At 38.7% G+C, this 24,742-nt stretch overlaps 1 protein-coding gene across 1 annotated transcript in view; it reads right to left on the bottom strand.

Moving 5' to 3' along the window:
• LOC126267377 (broad-complex core protein isoforms 1/2/3/4/5-like) overlaps nt 1–24,742 on the bottom strand; it is a 216,357-nt gene that overhangs the window by 113,213 nt on the left and 78,402 nt on the right. Inside the window, exons 4-6 of the mRNA XM_049972561.1 lie at nt 23,321–23,497; nt 14,319–14,406; nt 9,365–9,703 (exon numbers count right to left, since the gene is read on the bottom strand). Coding sequence (XP_049828518.1) covers nt 9,365–9,703; nt 14,319–14,406; nt 23,321–23,497 — 604 coding nt within the window. The remainder of the gene's footprint in view (nt 1–9,364; nt 9,704–14,318; nt 14,407–23,320; nt 23,498–24,742) is intronic.

The following is a 24,742-nucleotide window of genomic DNA, read 5'->3' as shown; positions in this document are numbered from 1 at the left end:
CAAAATGAGCTGTCCCAATGACAACTATGATATGATAAAGGTCCATGCACTACTGGACAAGGACACCCACTGGAAGAAAGTGTGGGCTTCTACCTCCATCAATGATTAAACTGTCTACCAACAGATTATAATCTACCTGAGATCCACAAGTACTGGACACCCTTCCGTCTTATTGTGGTTACTATCAGTTGTGGCTACTATCAGTTTGCTCAGGCGCAAACTGGCAAAGTACTTGGTCACTCTTCTCACACTTCATGTCTGTGTTCGTCATATTAAGAATTCAGAAAAATTAAGCGTCTTCAGCTGAATGAGAGTAAGATTATGGTCAACTCTGATGTGGTGCTGTTTACCTCATATTCTGATTCTTGGGTGAAGTTCGAAGACATCCCTCGACAAAGCCCCATCAAACTCTTGTTTGTTTTGATACACTGACAACATGTTTGTCATATGACCCTGTGACCATAAATAACTTGAAAACTTCCTGGAACATCTCAACAACCACCTCTATTTGACTATGGAGGTAGAAACGATGACAAATTCCTCATGAACAGAGCCACTAATGCAAGATGTTCAGAAAGAATGGCTACAACCGTCACCAAATAAAAAACTGATATCAAGTAGAAAATACAATAAAAATGAAGAGGAGGATAAAAAGAAAGATGAGAAGCATTTCTTTCATTCTGTGTCTGGTATGACTGGCTTCTGATAAGAGACAACATGGAAACAGTCTTCTGGACTGCCCTTAAAATGTGGATACTTCTGAAACCAGAACAAGAGCGGTTGGGTTAAAAATACTTTAAGTTCACAAAATACTCTGTGTGTGCAGATAACCAAACACCAGCCAAATAGGGCACACTATGGAACAACACAGAGGAGCACCAGCAGCACTTCGGAAAATGTTCACTGGAAGAAGTTTGATGACTGTTTTCTTACTGGCTGGTAAATAATATTGTGTTGAAGCTCCTTTTACTTGGCATAGTGCAGCAACTGGACGTGGCATGGACTCAACAAGTTGTCGTTAAGTCTCCTGCAGAAGTATTGGCCATGGTGCTTCTACAAGTGTCCATAATTGCAAAAGTGTGGCCAGAGCATGATTTTATGCACAAATCACCTCTCAATTATTTTCCATTAATGTCTGATGGGATTCATGTTGGGTGAACTGGGTGGCCACACCATTCACTTGAACTGTTCAAAATGTTCTTCAAACCAATTGTGAACGATTGTGGCTCAGTGACATGGTACATAGTCATCCATAAAAATTCCATCATTGTCTGGGAACATGACATCCTTGAATGGCTGCAAATGGTCTACAAGTAGATGAACATCCAGCGGGCCCAGTCCATTTGATGTAAACACAGCCCACACCATTATGGGGCCACCATCAGCCTGCATTGTGCCTTGTTGACAACTTGGGTCCATGGCTTCATGGGCTCTGTGCCATGCTTGAACCCTACCATCAGCTACTACTGGCTGAAATCTAGTCTCATCTGACCAGACCACACTTTTACAGTTGTATAGGGTCCATCCAATACTGCCACGGGCCCAGGAGAGGTGCTGCAGGTGATTTTGTGCTGTTGGCAATGGCATTTGTGTGTCATCTGAAGCCAAATTTTGCCACACTGTCCTGAAGGATACATTCACTGTACATCCCTTAGTGATTTCTGCAATTATTTTATGCAACATTGCTTGTCTGTTAACACTGACAACTCAACGCAAATGCCGCTGCTTTGTCCGTGGTGAGAAGTATTGCCTGAAATGTGGTATTGTTGGTACAATCTTGACCCCATGGACCTCGGAATATTGAATTCCCTAATGACTTCTGAAATGGAATATTCCCATGCATCTAACTCCAACTGCCATTCCACATTCAAAGTCTGTTAATTACCATCGTCTGGAGATAATCACATCGGAAACCTTTTCATGCAAATCACGAGTAAAAATGGCAGCTCTGTCAGTGCATTGCCTTTTATATCTTGTGTATGTGATACTACCACACATCTGTAGTTGGGCGTATCACTATTGCAATGACTTTTGTCACCTGAGTGTAAGTGCGTAGCCCAGAAATCTGACGAGTGCAATGAGCACAGCTTTAGTTACATACGTAATGGAGCAACAGACCTGTCCAAACTGTTTGGCACCAGTCTGCTGTGTTTGTGGGTATTTTACTGTTAAAATTTATTTGTTCATCTCGCTATTAAATAATACAAACACCTCGTAATACATCCAGTGCAATTGAAACATTTTGACTGAATTTCCTGTGTGACAGGCTCTACTGGGTCACCAGCTGGACAAACATAAGAAATATTTTGTCATGAATGTTCTTGATAATATGTTTTACCTGACATTGACTCTTGATAATTTTTACAGCTCTTTTTATAAATGTCAAATCATCTATCATCACTGACTTGACATGAAGTGTGACAGCACAGCACCTTTTTACAATTGCTTGTAACTAATTAAATAGTCTCCTTTCTTACAAGTGACCACGTGTTATGGTAGACTAACAATGTGCAATGGGAAACGTCAGGAAGTGTAGAAGACATTTTTGTTTTTGAAACAACTAGCTACAAGAAAAATAAGACTGCATACAGAAACACAATATTTTTATATTTTCTTGTATTTCTTTAGGATATACAAATGTCGTATACTAGCAGTTCAGTTCCTTAAAAACACAAGTGTTTCTGGATCTGATACATGAAGTCAGTCCAAACACAAAAATAAATACAACACAACTACAAAAAGAAAATATTTTACTAATCATATCTACAGTTTAGAAACTTGAGTCTCACTTCTATCAACACTGACATTATGTAGCAGCATTGAATTATTATTCTTAGGTATAAAATTTAACATTACAAATGAATGATACAACTATACATAAATCATTTTCCTTACATTTCAAATATTTCAAGCTGAGGCTTTTACTTTAGCTACATGTGTTTTCGTGTACTTATAGTATGTGATGGGTCAATTTGCTGATAGAATAAAAAACTGAGGCAGGAATCCTGTTTCATTTCCTTATTAAAGTGAGGAAGAGGACTAAGTTATCACCAACTTAAATTGTTTAAACTGTAATTGTAGTTATGGAATATTTGTGACACAAGGATACATCCACAACTACATCACAAGAAATAAATGACATTCTTCCTTCCTACTGTAGGTTTTGATCAAGGCATGGCGACCCAACTTCTTTCACATTTAACCATTTATAACTCATAAGCTCAAGTTGACAGCTGAATCAGTATTATTAATGTAATACATTTATACTATTTAATCACTTAAATACTGGTAGCTTTTGTACTACTCCTTAAGGAAATAATAAAATAGTGCCACGAGCAATGTTGTGTAACATTCAGGATCACCACCTTTAGAAGGTGAAAAGTAGAAATTTTATTCTCTCGTTTTTCGGCTTGGTATAAAATACATATTGTCTGTGAGTTCATCTACTCTGTAATCGAAAATACATAATTTGCTTCACTGGAAATAACTATAAAAAGCACACAAATGTAAAAACAAACATGCAAATTCTTTGAAATCTTCATTTTGTACACACAAACATTTACTTCAAAATGCAACCACACAGTCATTCCAGAATGTATCAGGTACTTTGTTGGTTTATGTCAATACACTGTCAGCAGTATTAATTTTTTGGTGCACACATCATACAACACTATGCAAATACTGAGCAGTATTTTAACATATGCGACACTGGGAAACACTCTTTCACTCATTCTTCCATTATTACTTAAGACTATCACACAAACGTAGTATCAAATACAAACATAGTATAAAAGTAAGTGCACATCAGACACTATGAATGAGAAAACAACTTATTCAAAGTCGAATTATAGTATGTAAAATAAAAAGTAATGTAAAAGGAAAATGTTTTGGTGTATGCATACTACAGAATCATAAGAATAAGGAAATGTGATGTACAACTTTTCAGCAGGCTACTAGAGAGAACATAAATGTAACTCCAATGCACCACAAAGAATTTAACTAAAGCAGACTAGGAAAATTAAGTTCAGAGCTCATCTACAGCTTCAGCAAACATTTGTAATTTCAGGGTGAACGCACACTTTTGCTGCATTATATATGGAGGCTTTTGTTCTTGTTCATTCACATAAGGTGGTCATGTTTATCAATAACTTAAAAGGGATTTGACAAGAAAAAAAGTGTTTTAAATTTTTCCAATATGTTGGTACATGATAAGAACTCCACTGTATGTAACTGCTGGTGTGAGTTTACACTCATTAGCTACAGAAGTCAAGTAAAAAGCAAATGTTTCAACAAATGAGTCTCAATTCATCAAGACATTGGGGAAAAACCACAAATAAAGAATGAACCAGGAGGAGGAGGAGGAGGAGGAGGAGGAGGAGGAGGAGGAAAAACTGCAATGTTAGATTGCCATTACACACAGTAATCTGGAAATTTATGCACAATCAAAAGGAATTTTCTGATAATATGAAAATAAATCAGACTGTAATTACACTACAAATTAGCACATCATAAAAGATCAACAGGAAAATATACTGATTCCACTGAAGTTTGGCTGTGATGATGCTGAATTTCAGGGACATCACAAAGTTTTCACATAACTGCTTTATTATTATTATTGCAGATGGGAAGCAAGGGGGGTCTTCTTCCGTGACAACAATAAACTGTATAATCTTGCACTCTGAAATTTGGTAACAAAATATGTCCACTGGCAAATATTATTCACCTTTTAACACTTTCACTGAAGAAGAGCTATTACCCAATTTCAGCACAACTGGCTGTCCAGCATCTGATTTTTCACTAAAGATGGGATGGCGACTTCCCATTGTACTTTGAGTAATGCTGAAAATACACTATATTTAATTTCTCACAAGAAAGGAAAACAATCCTGTTCATTTATGACAAGAATTTGCCCACTTTCAAGACATTAATGAATTTCACAGTAGCGCATATGAAGTCGTGTGGACCTATTTATTTTTTCACATAAACTTCAAACAACAAAAAGTCCTACAGACACAACAAAACATGTGCCAGAAGGCGAGATTCTGTAACTATTACTCTATAGTTTACTGTTCATAAAAATAATTCCTTATTGATGGAAATGTGTTCTGATATTAGACATGGAAGAGTTATTTCACAATACATCATTCATTTTTTTTACAAATTATACATACATACTTTTCACTGGAAAAATATGTTTAGCAACAGTAAAAATGAACTCAAGAGTATCAAGGAGTACACGTGTAAGAGTTGTCATTCCACTTTTTGCAATAATTTGAATAGTTAATGTTTTTATACTGATTCCTGAGAATAAAGGAATTACACAGTTTTAAAACTCAACTGCAAGGTTTTTTGTGTCACACATTCATCTACAAAACTACTGTACACTTTTTCTCTGTACACATAATACTCAAGACCCCATATTAACAATACTTTTAGTTACTTCTTTTGTAGGAGCAATGTTTATGAACATAGAGCCACATCTTGGTACTGTGAGCACAGAACCTATCATTTAATGTATATTATACTAACAAAGATACCTTACTGTTGAAACCCTACCTTCAAACATTCTGTCTCTAGAGACTCTCACTTGGTAGAAAATGATAATTTGAGTATTAGATATGAATCAGTCTTTGTAACTGCACTGCAAGAAAATTTTAATAATAGCTCTGGCATATCACTTTCCTCACACTGAAAAATTCAAGAGTGCATCAGATAGGAGTATAATCTTCTGTTACACTTCACATAGTGGAATCAACTTATATTTTTAAATATTCAAGATCCCACACTTGAAGAAACACTCAACTTTGAATTTCATACAGTATATCAACTATGAATGATTATTCTGTTCTGATAACATCTGGATAGTGCAGTAATTCATTTTTACAATGCACGTTTCCTAGCAACAAAATACCAAAATTTATGGTTTATTAATTCTTCACTTTTAATATGGATTTCTGAATATGTGCACTGTATTCTTATAACATTGGCTACCACTGCATAGTGAATATTTATTACTGATGGAAATGCTTTAACAACTGTTGGAAATTACAGAATACTGACACCTTGGAAAAAAATTGACATCCTAGTGTCTAAGAATTTATTTTTGTGTAACATTCCAATAGAAAAAATGTGAAATATTTGAAAATTTAACCAGTATATCATCTACAGACAGTTAGCGCGGGAAGAACCCAGTTTCTCCAGCCATTCATTATCACATAATATCCTTAATATTCTTGCTATTTTTGGCACAATGAGGATCCCTATCTAATATATCTGTAGAATATAACTTATCCAAAGACATCGACCTGTTATGAACACTAAATAGCAAATTAAGTATGCAGTGTAAAATTTCACAATCTTAAAGGAGCTATGCACACTATTTCTTCAAATCCATTCATTGCTCCTCACTTTATGGACATTGTATTATCTTTTTGCTGGATGGCATTATAATAACGGCATGTTTTCTGAATGAGTGATTGACACTTTTACCCATTGTTGTTTGTCCCAATTACCACTGATGTCTCGAAGGACTACACAACTGTGTATAAGATACATCAATGGACGCGTTACACTGCCATATTCTTTACAAAAGACATAAAATTAAATGGGACAGTTTTATAAACTTAAATGTCAAAGCAATAACATTCAGTATCATTAACAGCTGCCACTAAGAAAAAGGGGGCAACTTTAAACACAACCTGCAATCACATATGCTTGACAAATCCTATTCCACACAATAATTTCTATATGAGTGATAATATATGGTGTGTGTGTGTATGTATGTGTGTGTGTGTGTGTGTGTGTGTGTGTGTGTGTGTGTGTGTGAGAGAGAGAGAGAGAGAGAGAGAGAGAGAGAGAGAGAGATATGGATGGATGGAGGCAGCAGCTTCCGGTAATTCAAGTACTCAGCAAGTTGCTGTAATTTTTCACTGAGAAAATGTATGATAATTGTAAAACTGACTCTTTCTACATCATAGCAAGAAGTCACAATTATTATTCCTGGAACAAGCAAATAAATAAAACAGTAAAAGTCTCTCTTTTAGTGGTTCATTATACAAAAAACCTGAATTGAAACTTACGGTGATTGCTGTTTACTTCTCTGAGCATTAACAACTTTTCTGAGGGTAATTCAGAAGTGGCCATCTCATGTTTGTATAATCTTTTCCTGAGCACATTAATTTTTCAGTAAACAACTTCAGAAATTCTGACAATGCTAACTTCCTGAATCTAGGTTTTTTACATTATTAATAATGACATGTAACCACAGGTGTACTGACTAGCACATAACTTTTTCTTAACTGGACACCACACTTGATATTCTGAATTTACAACTTTTAATAGTGAAGGGTCAAAATGTACTCTTTGCTGCATTACCCTTTCTTAGTACTTGATGTCATGTCCAAAATATTAATTAATCCAAAATCAGGACTCTTCCAAATATATCAAGATTTTGAAGTCCAGAAACTGAGATTGAATAACTTCTGTTCATTTAATTATTCATTTTTCAGTATGAGACACAATTTTCTAAAGCAATAAAATCAATGGCCGTCAACTTGCATCACCAACATCAAATCACATTAAAACACACACTTTGCTTGCTGGATGTGCCTTATCAAACAAAACAGTTTATGAGTACTAACTTAGAAATTCTGCACAAAGAGCAGAAAAGCTGTGCTTGTGTCATTTCTGTCAGGACTAGTACTATGTAACATCTTTTTCAATGGGACAATCTCTGCAACTGAATAAAAAGATATTTAAGACTGCCATGTGTGTTTTATTTCTTTCATTTCTGGTAAAATAGCAGAAAAAACACTATCACAGTCATATCGGTTACTGGTGATGTGCAAAGTTTGGAAAACTGCATCTAAGCACTTTCACAACAGCTTGACTGTGTAAACCAACAAAAATATTTCCACCAAAGCCTAGATGGAAGAAACAATTACAGTAAGACAGGAGTAGAATAAAGAACATTAATGAGCAGTAAAAAAATAAAATGTAAGAAGTGGCAATGAGGTGGGGTGGGGAGGGGGTTGGGGAAGAAAAGAAGATAAAGGAGACTGATATATACTACATACAAGATAAGTGCAACCCTGATTGAGATTCACATATCAGTTGTAAAGATAATTTTGTGAAATAATGATACAATGAAAAACCAGAGAAGAAGAAGTAGTGCAGTAGTCACTAATATACGGAATTTTATTACTATAAGAAGAAGAGAGAAGGAGTGAAACCAAACATAGTTAATTAAAACATGAATATAATAGAGGGAAACATTCCATGTGGGAAAAATATATCTAAAAACAAAGATGATATGACTTACCAAACAAAAGTGCTGGCAGGTCGATAGACACACAAACAAACACAAACACAAAATTCGTGTTAATTGTAACAAACAGTATCTTTTAAGATAATTTGCTCTATCATTATATGGAGTGATATGCCTTTAGACACTGATGATTTAAGTAAAAAAGATGTAATGTCGCAAGTAATAAGTAAATGAATGTCTAAGTTCTGAGTGTGTGTGTTTGTTAAAATTCTGACTGCAGTCAGTTCTGAATAGGCATTTTATAAATATAGCAGTGATACTGATAGCTTTGAATTCTTCAATGAGCTGATGACAGAGATGAGTAACTGAAAATGGACTAGACCTATTGAAATAAATTTCCTTACATGCTTACTGAACTGAGATTCCTTCAGATGGTTTTGTGCTGTTAAGCACTAAATGAGAACTAGAGAACAGTCAAGAAAGGACATTCCTCATTATTTAACTGGCTTGATTTCTGGACCAACCTGGGTTCATTAACAATGTATTTGCATAAATAAAATAAATTTCTTTTAATGTCACTGACGACTGTAGTTGCTACTCCTATCAATAGCATAACTAACCATTGAGTGATGCCTAAGAAACTAGCACACATTCTGTTTTGTCTGCGTGCTTCATACACACACACACACACACACACACACACACACACACACACACTTTACAGTAGTTAATAGTGAAATCACTGATTTTAAGCAATTTTGTTACACGTAAGTATACCCACAGTTCCATCAATAATGTGGCTCTTGTCCAAACTATAAATTTTTTTATAAAATGTAAAAGATTATGGCAGTTTTCATTTACCTTAATTGCTATTAACTTTAATCTGGTAACTGCTAAAACATGCACAAAATTATTTAAGCAGTATAACCATTTCTAAAACTAGTATGTGTACCATAAGAATATCTTTCTCTGTTACTCTCATGGAAGTCTCATAATTTTAGGCTGCAATGTCTGGAATACATACAGTCAATGTGCTCCACTTCCTCGATATGTGAGTGACACAAATGGCCTATGAGCAACATCCCTTCTATGACATACCATTCTGACCTCCCAGTTCGCGTACCATCCACATGTTTTTGGACAGTTTCTTTTTCTCTCTTTGCTGAACGACTTCTGGATGTGTGTCTCTTCGTCTTCTGTTTTGAAACCAATAGTCAACATTCTGTCGACAAGGAACTGCTTCACTGGGGTTCATAGAAGCTAGAAAGTTTGCATATTCTATCATAGTTTGACCACTGGGATAGCGTTCTGCATTATACCACTCTTCAAGTTTCCGTAATTGATCAGGATTCCACATAACACGGTGACGAAATGGACGACCAGTGAGACTAAAGGAAGCACTTGGAGTCTGAAGTAATGGTGAACTTTGACTGTTGCCTGAAAAGTTAAAATTTGCATACAGATAAACAGTTACAAACAATGCACTGACTCCATTAGAAATTAAAGCATTTTGAAAATAATAATAATACTTTATTCATCATCGAATGATTAATTACATATGTACAAAACAGCAAAGGCTGAGCATGTGCACACACACACACACACACACACACACACACACACACACACACACAATATTTCTGCACTACACTGTGGTGGAGAGAGAGAGAGATTTACTGGACTGATAAGATTACAATAGAAGGTCTGCTACTATTAATATATTGTTTTGAAAACATCTCTTGTTCTGCCTGTCGCTATGATACTCAACGAATGCCTAGAAAGTGTTTTGTTGAAGCAATAGTTTATACTGGCATGCAATGACTGATTTAGGTCCCACACACTGTGGACTCTCTTCATGCAGCGCTGTTCTCCAGCTGCTGCTGTACTTTTTTCTTTATTTCTAGTATTGTACTGATGCAAATCAGAACATACATTAGGGTATAGTCTTAACAAGCAATATATCTTTTAGAATATACATGTTCATTATGGTCAGCATTCCACTTTTTGGAAATACGTTACAGTATGATTTCTGTGACTTACCAAACAAAAGTGCTGGCAGGTCGATAGACACACAAACAAACACAAACATACACACAAAATTCTAGCTTTCGCAACCAACAGTTGCTTTTTCAGGAAAGAGGGAAGGGGAGGGAAAGACGAAAGGATGTGGGTTTTAAGGGAGAGGGTAAGGAGTCATTCCAATCCCAAAGCAGATAAAATGTCTGCTTGTGTCTGTGTATGTGCGGATGGATATATGTGTGTGTGCGAGTGCACACCTGTCCTTTTTTCCCCCTAGGGTAAGTCTTTCCGCTCCCGGGATTGGAATGACTCCTTACCCTCTCCCTTAAAACCCACATCCTTTTGTCTTTCCCTCTCCTTCCCTCTTACCTGAAGAAGCAACCGTTGGTTGTGAAAGCCAGAATTTTGTGTATATGTTTGTGTTTGTTTGTGTGTCTATCGACCTGCCAGCGCTTTTGTTTGGTAAGTCACATCATCTTTGTTTTTAGATATATTTTTCCCATGTGGAATGTTTCCCTCTATTATATTCGCAGTATGATTTCTTATCTTTAGCTTCACGTCAGTTTGTGGATCCAACTATTTCTCCCACTCTTCCTTTACCTAGGGACTAGTCCACACAGCTCTCCACCTTACACAGACACAATCCCACATAATTATATTTACTATTCCATAAACACCTTTTCATGATTTTCAGTTTTGAGTAATACTACGGTCAACAGTGCCATCAGTTAAAGAGTTTAAAAAAATATTGGAATTGTAGAAACGGTCAACCATTAGATCATGTAGACATGTTAAAAGTAGACAACATAAATGAAATGGAGTGACAACTACTTTTATGAGGTAAGTATTAAACTTAAATAAAGAATGAGTGAATAACAAAGACCTCACTAAAAACCAACACTTGATGAAAAAAAAAGCCATTACACATACTCTGCACAATGAAATATGTTTAACATAAAAGTTCTGTGACTACAGACAGAGACAGTTCTAATGGAGTGACAAGTTTAGATTCACTTATGCTACCCACCAATCTTTTATTATATGCATTCCTGGTATCTATTAAACAATGAAATTTAATAAAAACTTAATGTTTTAGTATCAGGTCATGCAAAAAGTGATTCACTTAGACATGTGAATGCAGTGTGTCTCATTTCTGCTGCAAATTTAATTTTTATTTACTTGTGTAGTCTATGTGTAGTTTAACCATGGACGCACTATCAATTGTTAGTTTATTGCACTGTTGCCAAGATATACAACTATTAAAAATTTGTTTCCTTCTGCAACTGAGCTACATTTCCTTTGATCACTGCAAAACATACTAGCCATTTAGTGGTCAAACTTAATTGGCTGTAGCTGAATTAAGTCCTTACTTTCTATGAAAAACTGAAAGAACAGCATCATAAAAGCCCTAACTTACAACACCACAGAAGTTCATGCCTTTTGCCAACATAGGTATTTTTAGTAAAGTTTCTTGCAAACACCACTAATTACAATTGTTCTGATGCCAAGATTCTTTCTGATTGTGCTCATTAACAGTTCAGTTTTCTTGCAGACTTATTACTTGCTAGTCTTCAGCATTAGTTTTCTTGACAGTTTTTGTTTATGTCTGTTCTGATTATTTTTCTTTATATTTTGACTATTATGTCTATTTTTGCAGTATTAATTTTTTTCAGAATGGTTTCACTGGCACATGTAGTTTTTGGCTGTGTAACAGTTTTAATTTTGTGTCTATTTCAGATTCTGTTGTTATTTTATGTACTCTTGGTAATATGCTTTGTCAGTTTGATTATTCTATTGTGCCATGTAAGTATTTTGTTGAGGTCACATTCCATTTTTTCAATGATTTTGACTTCCTCTTCTACTGTGATTTTGTTTACTAGTGGTAGGTTGACAGTTAACATAATTCCAGTTTTCGTAAGAACATTCTGAGACCTATTTTCTATAGTGAACAAACATCTTCTCAGGTTTCCTGAATTGTTGGACAGGTGAGCAAGGTCATCAGTGAATTTTGGGAAGTTTATAAATATATGTTAACTTTGGATGTTCCAATTTTGATGATCTTTGGGATAGCATTGTAGAAGTCTCTCACAATCCAGTACAGTGTGCAGTTTAACACCAGTGGTGCAAGCAGTGTCTGTCAAAAGCTGTTTTTAGGACAAAATACTAACAATTCTACTCTGAATTTTAGTTTAGTTTTCTTGTTGTTCATGTGTGTTCAATCAATTTAACTAATTACTTTGGTCAAGTGCAAAATTTCTGAAGATTTTTCAATACTGAAGGTCTATGAATAGTCATATGACTTCTCAAAACTTACAAAGGTTAGTACAGATGACCTGTATTGTTTCCTACAATATTCCATGACTAATTTTAAAATGAAAATTTACAAAGTTTATTACAAGAAACTTGTTTTGTGTCCTTTAATATTTCATGGCTAATTTTAAAATTAGACTTTGTTTTGCACAATTTTTCTACAGTCTGAAGCTTCCCTGGTATTCATTTACTTAAAATTATGAGTGAGGTTCACAGACATACATCCTGCAGGTATTGGCTGCGAATATTAACCACAGCCTCCCAGTACATTTATTAACTTATGAAATTTGATATAAATAATTCAGCCGAGTATAAGAGTAACAAAGATAATCACAAGTGCAACACTAGAAGGAACAATGTTCTGCATAACTCTTTAATGAAGGTAGCTTTGGGACAGAAAGGGACAAAATATGCAGGAGCGTTTTCAAATGAAGATTAAAGATGTTGCTCCATAACAGCTCTTTCTATGCAACAGAGAAATTATTGAATAGAAATAATAAGTCAATTACACAGAAAAACCTGCAAATGACCAATGACCAGCAGTAGTCTTATACACATTTTTTCATGATATATACAGCGATTATGACCTATTGAACACCTAACTAAATAACAAATTTTTGTTCTGCGTCTTGCGTAATCCTACCATACAGAATTCTGAGGAAAAGTTTGTAAATATGACCCAAGAACAAATAACCATGAAATAATTACAATAGTTGTGAAAAAATTCTTTTACTGTTGGCATACTATACATAGTGCTGATTTATTTGATAGTTAAAAAACTTATGTCGCATGTCAAGAATTCACACTGGACACCTGCCTTTTGTGGACAGTGACCTCCAAATTACATTATCCATGCATGTCACATGGTTGATAGAAATGAAGAGAATGCGCTGGCAAGTTGTACCTTGGAAACAAAGGCCACTGACTGTTCTTAATAGGAACGTGCGAGTACCTCCCTTAGGGTTCCTTTCTTCTAATGTTAAAAAGACAACATAAGAGGAGGGAAAGGATCAAACAGAAAGGTGTAGATAGAAGGTGGAGGAAGAAATCATTTACAACCTAAATATCAGAGATGAATAGGATACACAAGAGGAATTTGAAGAAAAATAAAATTCTGTTAGTGGAAGGTTGAAGATAATTCTCCATGAATATCATTAAATAAGTGGATCATCCACATTGAAGACCTGATCTCTTGGTAATTATGTAAAAAGAGAGTATTTCCCCCATTTGTTTTTTAAAGAATACTAATCCTCCTATAATTTAGTGGGAAGTTACATGGTCTTATTTACTGTGCACACACAATTTTGCCAGCCAGACCACAGCCATCCCATTCCTTCCATTACTGCTATCAAAGTTTCTTGAAATTGTTGTTGACTGGATACTACTTGACTTAATGAGGAGACATGTTGATACTAAGAACAATCTGATTGGAGCATATGTAAGATTTGCACATACATAATGCTGAACCATATGAACCAAACTCACTAGAAAACACACTCACAAAAAGCCAATACAAAATTTCAACAACCATATTTCAGTGAGGAATATTTTGCAATGCTTGTGAAATGATTGTAGAGTAATCATGAAGTACAGATTAATTAAAAACATACCACAGTATGTAAGAAGACATTTATTACATGTCCATTACATGTTCGGCTATCAACCATTATTTACCACACATTTCACAGTGATGTGGAAAGCACTAGTGCAGATTATATCATACCTTGATTGTACAGGAAACAACCAGGAGAGTTCAACTTGCTTTGAGGTAAAGATGTTATGAGCTCGCCAATTCCTTTTAGAGAATTCATCTAAAAATGTGGGATGAAGATAAAAATTATTGTAAAGTTAGACATAATACGCAGGAACAAACACATGTTAAAAAAATTGTAAGTAATACACTATGTGATCAAAAGTATCCAGACATCGCCCAAAAACATACATTTTTCATATTACGTGCATTGCGCTCCCACCTACTGCCAGGTACTCCATATCAGCAAACTCAATAGTCATTAGACATCTTGAGAGAGCAGAACAGAATGCTCCACGGAACTCACGGACTTTGAACATGGTCAGGTGATTGGGTGCCACTTGTGTCTTATGTCTGTGCACGAGATTTACACACTCCTAAACATTCCTAGGTCCACTGTACAACACAAAAGCGTACAGGCCGACCTCGTCTGTTGACTGACAGAGACGGCTGACAGTTGAAGAAGGTCGTAAAGTGTAATAAGCAGACATCTATCCAGAACATCACACATAAATTTCAAACTGCTTCATGATCCACTGCAAATACTATGACAAAGAAAACTCAGATTTTATGGTCGAGCCGCTGCTCATAAGCCACACATCATGCCGGTAAATGCCAAACGACGCCTCTCTTGTTGTAAGGAGTGTAAACATTGGATGACTGAACAGGTGTTGGTTGATTGGTTTAAAAGGGGAGGGGGGGAGGGGAGGGAACAAACTGTGAGGTCATTGGTTCCATGTTCCCAGTAGAACAATTATCCAAGGGAAAGAAGAAAACAAAGAATACGTACGGCTCAATAATAGGAGAAAGGAAGAACCAGAAGAATGACAGAAGGACAACACACACTACCATGGACAAAACAGGACAAGAAAACCACAGAGAGATGCAAGAAATAGGGAGAAGAGATTAAAAACAAGAAAGCAGATGACCATGGCTGGCTGACCATGAGAATAAAAAAGGAGCCGCCAGCCACTCTGCAACACACTAAAATCTCCACCCTAAAAGCCTTAGGGTGGAGGAGTCAGAGAAACAAAGAACATGTGCTAAAGCTTAGATCAAATGATAGAACCCATCCTCACAAATAAAACATAAAACTAAAGCTGCTGTAGAGGCATTGTCACCCAACACCGAAGGTACGGTGCTGGGAAAGTTAAAAGTCCGTTGCAGAGTGGCCAAAAGAGGGCAGTCCAGCAAGCGGTGGGCAACTGTCATTTGGGAGCCACAGCGACACTGAGGTGGGTCCTTGCGACGGAGGAGGTAACCATGTGTGAGCCACATACGGCCAATGCGGGGCCGACAAAGGACAACTGATTCCCTGCGAGAAGCCCACAGTGAAGACTTTCACACATTTGCAGTTTCCTTAATGACATGCAGTTTCTTGTGCATACTGTTATGCCACTCTGTCTCCCAAAGCCAAAACACCTTGCAGCGTAAGGCAGAACGCACGTCAGTTTCAGAGACGCTCATCTCCAGGAGCAGTTTCCGCATAACCTGTTTGGCCAGCCTGTCAGCAAGTTCGTTGCCTGGGAATCCGATGTGTCCTGGGGTCCACACAAACACCATTGAACGACTGAACGTTCCAGGGCAGAGACAGACTCCTGCATGATCACTACCAAAGGATGGTGAGAGTAGCACTGGTCGATAGGTTTAAGTTGCTCAGGGAGTCAGAACAGAGGGGAAACGACTCACCAGAACAGGAATGGATGTACTGTAGTGCACGAGATATTGCCACAAGCTCTGCAGTGAATACACTGCAGCCAGCAGGCAAGGAATGCAGGTCAATATGGCCTCTGCGGACATAGGTGAAGCCAACATTGCCATCGAGCCTTCGGTGTAAACAACTTCATAGACCCAGAACACATCAAGAATCAAGAGGAAGTGACAGCGGAGAGCGGCAGGGTTATCGGAGTCCTTAGGGCCATGCAAAAGGTCCAGACGAAGCTTCAGCCGAGGTGTACACCATGGAGGTGTATGTGAATGGACCTCAAGTAGAGGTGTTAAAGGGAAGGACTCCAGTTCGGAGAGAAGAGACTGCACGCAAACTGCAATCGACAGCCCTGACCTGCGCCGCCGAGGCGGGAGATGAACTGCTGCGGGTGGGAAAAGAAGATGGTAATTCAGAAGCTCAGGAGAACTACGAATGTGTGCAACATAACTGGTGAGTAATTGTGCATGTCGGATCCACAATGGAGGAACTAAGGCCAGCACCAGGACACTGGTCATCGGACTTGTTCTAAAAGCTCACGTCGCTAGGTAAACACCACAGTGGTGCACTGGGTCGGGTAAACGCAACTCTGAGGGCACTGCCGAAATGTAAACCAGACTCCCATAGTCAAGGCGGGATTGAACAAGGGTTCTGTACAACTGCAGCAGTGTAGAGCGATCTGCACACCAGTTGGTGTTGCTCAGGCAGTGGAGAGCATTCATGTGCTACCACCACTCCTGCTTAAGCTAATGAAGGTGAGGTGGCCAAGTCAATCGGGCATCAAAAACCAGTTCTAAGAATTGATATGTCTCCACTACAGTGACTGGATTGACATTAAGATAAAGTTCAGGTTCTGGATGAATGGTACAACGCTGACAGAAATGCATGACACACGACTTCGCAGCTGAAAACTGGAAGTCGTGGGCTAGGGCCCATGACTGCGCCTTGTGAATGGCTCCCTGTAGGCACCTCTCACAGGGTGTATACATGGACAAGGAAAAAACAATTCCCGTATTTCCCAGTTAAAAATACACTTTCTCCCGGGTGAAAATGCACTTTTTTCCGTATTAAGCGACAGTATACTCTTCCTCGGCACTGCAAAACTCATCAATCCTTTGAACATTTATGGTTTTATATACCGATGTAGAATTTCCCTGCACTCTAGAAAACAAGATGGGGGGGGGGGGGGGGGGGGAGGCACGTTTTGAAAAACCTTTGATATGCAGCAAGATGTACGCTGCATATTTTCGAATTACGAAGGTATAAATTTCAATCCTGCCAAACAACGCATGTCACTTTCCAAAGCATTGAAATCAAGATTATGATGGGCTTTTGTAAGCCAGTCATAGTTCATGTCACGTGATCTTGCCAGCTGATGACAGCATAGGGCACGTGATATAGTCAGCCAATAACAAGATCACTCTTAAGTAGTGCGAACACACAAATAAGAAAAGTTAATAGTTTAAATTAATATACATAGCATTCACAGATAATATTGGTCTAGAACATTAATAAGCTGGAAGAAAAGTTAAGCTTCCATATATAATGTCGATCTTTTTTGCGCGTGTTACACTTTAAGATACATCACACAAATGTGCAAGAAAAATTTTTAATAACGACGTAAATTACTGATTTCTGGGCTCGAAATGCTTCTATATGGTCATCCTCAAAGAGTTGATTTTTAAATCAGAGTCAAACACTTTGTGATTTAAAAAATTCATCATACATTCTCGCACATAGTTCACCTTGCGCAAAAGTAAATTTGCTTTGAATATAATGCTTTTCAAACCACCATCCGCAATATTTTCCTGCTACCTGTTAGAAATAGGTTCATTTCAGCAGTTGCGAGAGAACACCAGATATCAGGCGTCACCGCGCTTGCGCAGCTACGATGACGCAGGAAGCCCATATATACGTTCGTACGTGTAAAACAATAAAAGATCTTACATTATGTCATAAAAGAAACAAGACATCAGAGGATACTTAAAAAGTGTCAGAATTTTGTGAACCATACTAAAATGCATAAATTGGCTTAAAATGCACACTCGTATGTAAATTTTCTTGGAGTACCAGTACCATATTTTCTCATGTTTAGTTCTTTATTATGGCATAATGCCATAAGTGCACTTGAAATGAAGCGAACAGTTGAAACTAGCCAATACTGTGAAATTAAATACTTCGTTTCAAATAAATTGACTGCCACAGCAGAAAAGATAAATGGAAGCCAAATCTCTTTAGCAAACCGGCAAAAATAATTTCATTGTTCCACAAGGCGATTAATGCTTGACTGTCAGAAAGGTGAAAATAATGTCTGAAACTAATAACATACTTTGGCCATCCGTAACTATGCGAACGTATTTTAACAAAATACACAAAAATCTGTTTTGTTCTCATTTAACGTGAGAGCAACAAACGAAGAGGAAACAACAAAATCACTGAACGTAAACACAGGTCACGTGGAGAGGACCCACCTCCACTCCACAACTCAGACTGCTCTGTGCATCAGCCCCAGATCTACGATATTTCCGAACCGGGGCAATATTAGGTAGTGGTGCCCAGCTACACTTCTGTAACCAGAAGCGGGAGAAGGTACTACTCATACACGACTCAACAGTGCATGCGCAAGATCGCAACCGCAACTGCTCAAACGAATCTAATTTAAACAGTTATGACATCTCACTTATGGGGGGGGGGCAATTTGTTGTTATAAAGCATTGCCTAGTCTTCCTAAAGCCTTTGACACACTTTGCTATTGGCAGATGCTTATATGAGCACTGTTTTGTTGTTGTATTTGGCGCACTTAAGTTTTATTTTCATTTCTTTTCCCTCTCGTTCATGTTTTGTTGCTGCAGTATTATTCTGCAGTAGCGAATACAGTAACATCCTTTGCTAGAGTATTGGTTCTTACCAGTCAAAATCACAAAAATTTAACTGAAAAATTCCCGGAATTCTAAACAATTCCCGGGTTTTCCCCAGTTTTCTCCCGGATGAAAAATTTATTGGGTTTGTCCCGGATCTCCCGGGTCGTATACACCCTGCTCAGCAACTCCAGTACTGGAGGAGAAATTCGAAATGCAGAAGTCATCTGCATTCAAATAAGGGGAGACTTACAGCTCTACAGCTGCTGTTAGGCCATTAATGGCCACTAAAAATAGAGACACCCAATACAGAGCCCTGCAGGACTCTATTCTCCTGGATACGGGAGGCACCAACTTGGACATGGAAAGTATGGAGTGACAGGAAGTTTTGGATAAAAATCAGGAGTGGGCCCAGGAGACCCCACTCATACAATGTGGCAAGGATATGATGTACCAGGTCATGTCGTATGCCTTATGTAAGTCAAAAAAGACGGCAACCAGATGCTGGTGCCTGGAAAAGGCTGTTCGGATGGCAGACTCGGGGGACACTAGATTATCAGTGGTAGAGCGAACCTGGTAGAAGCCGCCCTGACATAGAGCCAGTAGGCCACCTAACTCCAGTACCCAATCCAACTGCCGACACACCATAAGTTCCAGCAGTTTACAGAGACTGCTGGTAAGGCTGACTCGCCAATAGTTATCCACATCAAGCGGATTTTTACCAGGTTTTAGCACCGGAATGATGGTGCTCTCCAGCCATTGTGATGGATAGACGCTGTTGCACCAGATCTGGTTGAAAATGATGAGGAGATATCGCTTGTAGTCAGACGACAGGTGTTTAATCATCTGACTGTGGATCCGATCCGGCCCAGGAGCTGTGTCAGGGCAATGTAAATGGGGCATTACTCGGTTCACTGTGACGTGTAGTGAACGAGAGGACTTTCCTTTCCATCCGCTGTTTGAGGGTGTGAAAGGCTGGGGGGTAGTTCCCCGACACAGAGGCAAGAGTGTAGTGCTCAGCAAACGCGTTTGTATCGTTAGAAAGTGTGCCACTGATGTTAATGCCAGGGACACCCGTTGGGGCCTGGTACCCAAAAAGATGTCTAATCTTCCTCCAGACTTGGGAAAGTGACATATGACACTCAATGGTTGACACATACCTCTCCCAACACTCCTGTTTTCATCGTTTTATAAGCAGGTGAATGCGAGCACAGAGACGCTTAAAGGCTATTAGGTGCTCTAGGGAAGGGTGCCGCTTATGTCACTGTAGAGCTCGCCGACGCTCTTTCACTGCCTCAGCGACTTCCAGCTACCGCCAAGGGACTATCTTTCTCCGGGGGCACCCTAGAGAAAGAGGGATTGCGTTTTCCACCGCAGAAAGTATCATTGTAGTGAACTGCTCAATCACAACATAGATGGAACCAAGTGAGGGAGATTCAACAGTGACAGCATAGTTGAAGGCTATCCAGTCTGCCTTGTTTCAAGGCCATCTGGGTAGGCGTCCATGGACATGACATCAGGGCAGTGACAGGAAGATGGGGAAGTGGTCACCACCGCACAGACTGTCATGTGCTCTCCAGTGGATAGATTAGAGAAGTCTTGGGCTGCAAATTGATAAATCAATGGCCAAGTAACTACCATGAGCTATACTGAAATGTGTGGCGGCCCCAGTATTTAAGAGGTGGAGGTCGAGTTGGGACAGTAAATTTTCGACATCTCTGCCACGGCCAGTAAGCATTGTGCTACCCCACAAGGCGTTAAAATCTCCCAAAAGTAGGAAAGGTTGAAGGAGTTGATCAATCGGTGCAGCCAATATGTTCAGGGGTACCGCACCATCTGGAGGGAGATATAAGTTGCTGACAGTTGTTTCCTGTGTCATTCATATCATGGCAGCCACAGCTTCAAGAGGAGTTTGAAAGGGCACAGGTTCATTACATACTGAGTTCAGGACATAAACGCAAACTTCACCTGACACTCTATTATATTCACTGCGGTTCTTGTAATATCCCCTATAGCCATGAAGGGCAGAGGTCCGCATAGCCGGGAACCATGTTTCCTGGAGGGCAAAGCAGATGTGAAGCTTAACAGTTGCCATAGCTCAGCCAGGCGGTGGAAAAAACCACCGCAATTCCACAGGAGGATGATGTGATCGTGACACTGGGAATGCATGAAACAATGAGGCAGTCTACACCTCAGGATCACCTGCTGCCACTGACTTATTTCCTGAACAGGCTATATCCATTGCGTCTGAGGGTCTGGCGAGATCTAGGTTCTCAGTGGATGCCAGAATTTTTCACCTCATCCTCAGACGCAGAGCTTGTAGGCAGTGGTGGTGTGGGTGCCACCGCAATTCCCTTGGTCTTGGGGGGGGGGGGTCCTCTTTCTGGATTTCTCTCGCTGATCCTTGGGTTTCTCTGGCTGGGAGGGCTTCACAGATTCAGTTTCCGAGTCTGAGGATGATCGTGAAACCCTACAAACAGCTTCTTTTGGGCACTTCAGCCACTGATGGGTGTCATCTTTCCCATTAGCAGAAAGCTGGGAGAAGAGTGACCCAAGGGACTCCTTCCTAGGGAGAGGAGTCGAAGAAGAATTGTGCTTCTCCGGCTGAGAACTGGGGGACTGGTGTCCCAGATGGTTGGAGGGGACAGTGCTCACGAAGTAGGTGGTGCGAGAGCAACTGGGAGGGAAGTGTCTTCACTATCAAGGGGGCAGGTGTAGTCTTCCGGCTCTGAGAGCACTGGTGGCAACTGATATTCCTTGGACCCTGATGGATGCGTGGGATGAAATGAACTCCTCATTGCTCTAAGTCAGCGTGTAGCTCACCATCAGACTGCAAAAGAAAGTCCCTGTGGAATATAATACCCTGGACCATATTTAAGCTCTTATGAGGTGTGTCATGGTAACGGAAACAACCCCCAGCTTATCACAAGTGAGTAATGCCCGTGGCTGGGCAGAGGACGCCATTTAAATCCAAGCCTACATGGATGTTTTAAGCACCTTCTTGCTTCCCAACTTTGAAGAGTAATTTGGGGATAGTGACTGCATTTTTCAACATGATGGAGCACTGTTCATAATGCACAGCCTGTAGCGGAGTGATTACATGACAATAACATCCCTGTAGTGGACTGGCCTGCACAGAGTCCTGACCGGAATCCTAGAGAACATCTTTGGGATGTTTTGAAATGCTGACTTCATGCCAGGCCTCAACAGCCAACACTGATACCTCTTCTCAGTGCAGCACTCCATGAGGAATAGGCTGCTATTCCCCAAGAAACCTTCCAGCACCTGACTGAACGTATGCCTGCAAGATTGGAAGCTGTCATCAAGGCTAAGGGTTGGGCCAACACCATATTGAATTCCAGCATTACCGATGGAGGGTGCCACGAACTTTTTCATTTTCAGCCAGGTGTCCGGAACTTTTGATCACATAGTGTATCTTGTAAAAATGTCATTTCTACGATGAAATCTGAGAGGAAGCTGAATGTAATACAGGTAGTAATGTCCTGATACAACAATTGTGAAGGTCACCTCTTTTAAGTTTACAAAGCACCACAAGCTGGCATTATTAAGACATGACAATAACAGTCTTTTACAATTTGTCATTTGTTGTTGTTAAAATAATGGATGCTTAGAATCTGACCAAGTAGTTTGTTTGCAGAGAGCATTTAAAAAACAGTGGGGTGAAAAAATGGAAACTTCTCTTTGAAGTTTTCACTGGAGCCTTATAACAGTTCACATAAAGGCCTAAGTGAACACCAATGCCTTTAATCATTTTGTTCAACCTGTGGTAACAAACCAACACCCTTAAAAATAAAATAAAAAAGGCAATTTACAATTGGTTTGCAGGATTTCACCATTGTTCTGTTTCCATCAGCAAAGAATTTTGCGAAGTTCAAGCTTCGTCAAGTGAGTTGACTAACTCACCTCCTGCATGAGTGTAACTATCTCATTAATTTTTAAGTAATTTAGTTAATGTGGAGAATGCCTAAAGTACAAGGCCAACAGAAAAATGGAAAAGACTGCTTAGAAAATTTACTGAAATTTGTTTTCTAATGTAAGTAAGATTTTTAAGAGCACGCAAATAAAAAGTGTTAACATAAACTGAAATCAGTGTTTTAATTTCTTTCTTCTAAAATCTACAGAAATACTCCCTTCTGAAAATATGTGTTTAATAAAGCAGTCTGCACGTACTGCTGTAGCAAAATATATTTTCTACAAATAAAAATTATTTCCTGCACTAATAATTTAGATTTTATTGAAAGTTGTATTTTACCTAGTTTTACAATTAACTGTAAAATTGCATGTTAGTTTACACTTGACAGTACACATTAAGAAGGCTAAAACACTGTCTTTGAAAACTGTTACTTCTAAATATGTTAGCATTCTAAAAAATCTTAACATTTAATACTTACAATGTTACTTATTTCTTGCTGTTTTTGTGATTCTGGCTGTGGTTGGGGACTTGCACACTCTGTTTTTATTTTCTTGGGAGCAGAAGCACCTTCTTTTTGTGTTTCTGTATTAGATTCAGAATCTGCATTATCATTGGTACTTGTATCCTCTGGTGATATTGGTGCATCATCTGTATCCTTGTAAATAATGAGGAAAACAAATTTTATTAGAATTTTTCAGAAAGTAATCTTCTAGACATTGACTCTCAATGTTATTTTAAACATGTGTATACAATCCACTATCAGCAATGACTCTGATTATGTTTTTTAATGGCAAAAGCTACATATGAATGAAAATAATGTAAACATCTGCTGTTACGAATGGTACATACATGATGACTGCTCAGGAGATGTGGACAATAGAATGAACAATAGATAATTTTCATTTGGGAAGAGAGAGAGAGAGAGAGAGAGAGGGGGGGGGGGGGAGAAACAATGTTTGGATAGGGATTAATGGACTAAAAATCAAAGTCAAATCCCTCTTTCAAGAGGTAGTTCATCTGGAGTTTCTGACAGCTACCTGAAATTTTATCAGATCACGAAAGTAGGTAAGAGTGGTAAAACCAAGGTATTAGAAGCAATATTGACACCAGACTGAGAAATAGCTTATGAAGAAGTGTTAGTATATGGATCAGGCTAGTAAGTGGGTCAGAGCAGATGAGGGATTTTCCAGGGCTCATTTGTAGCAGAAGAAACTCCACCCACTAGCCTGATTAAGGATTAAGACAGTTACGGGGTAAAGGACGCCTTCTAGCTAGGAGATTCACAACAGTGAAAGTGAGAAAGCTAAAAATGTAATGGGCATCAGCTGGACCAACAAAAATAAAACATTTTGAGAGAAAATAGGTGAACAGGTGGGTGGGGCTCTGCATCCGACAGGGACCGTACTTCCACACCCATCCCACCTTGGATCTGTTTTAGTCAATGGTACTATCCCTAAAATGGAAAATAGACGTGGCACAAAAAGGGGCTATCCGCATCTAAAAGCAATTAAAACAAAGAAAAAGGGATGACTGGGACAGTTGGAAATGAAGGTGGGGATAAGATCTCCCAGACCAGGCATGTGGTAAGACACATCCCAATCCAAACGCCAAACCACCCAAGTCATGCCCCAAAAGTAGCTGAAAATCATATACATGAAAATAAAATATACTTCCACTGAGAATCAGTTCAACCATGTACGAGTCATCTGTTGATACTAGAGACAAAGAATCCTGTAGACCATGATCAGCATCGAGAGCCAGGAGGAGACAGCATTATGCCAGGACGTGAGCTGCATTGTAAAGTTCTGCAACCAAAACATGAGAGCTGCTTGTTGCATAAGATAAAACTGTGGGCTAAACTGGTATGATCAATGTGGAAGTGACACAGGATGGTGGATTC

The sequence above is a fragment of the Schistocerca gregaria genome, chromosome 4 (genome assembly GCF_023897955.1).
Source record: "Schistocerca gregaria isolate iqSchGreg1 chromosome 4, iqSchGreg1.2, whole genome shotgun sequence".
In the NCBI taxonomy this organism is placed as follows: domain Eukaryota; kingdom Metazoa; phylum Arthropoda; class Insecta; order Orthoptera; family Acrididae; genus Schistocerca; species Schistocerca gregaria.
This window is presented reverse-complemented; position numbering and strand designations above follow the sequence as displayed.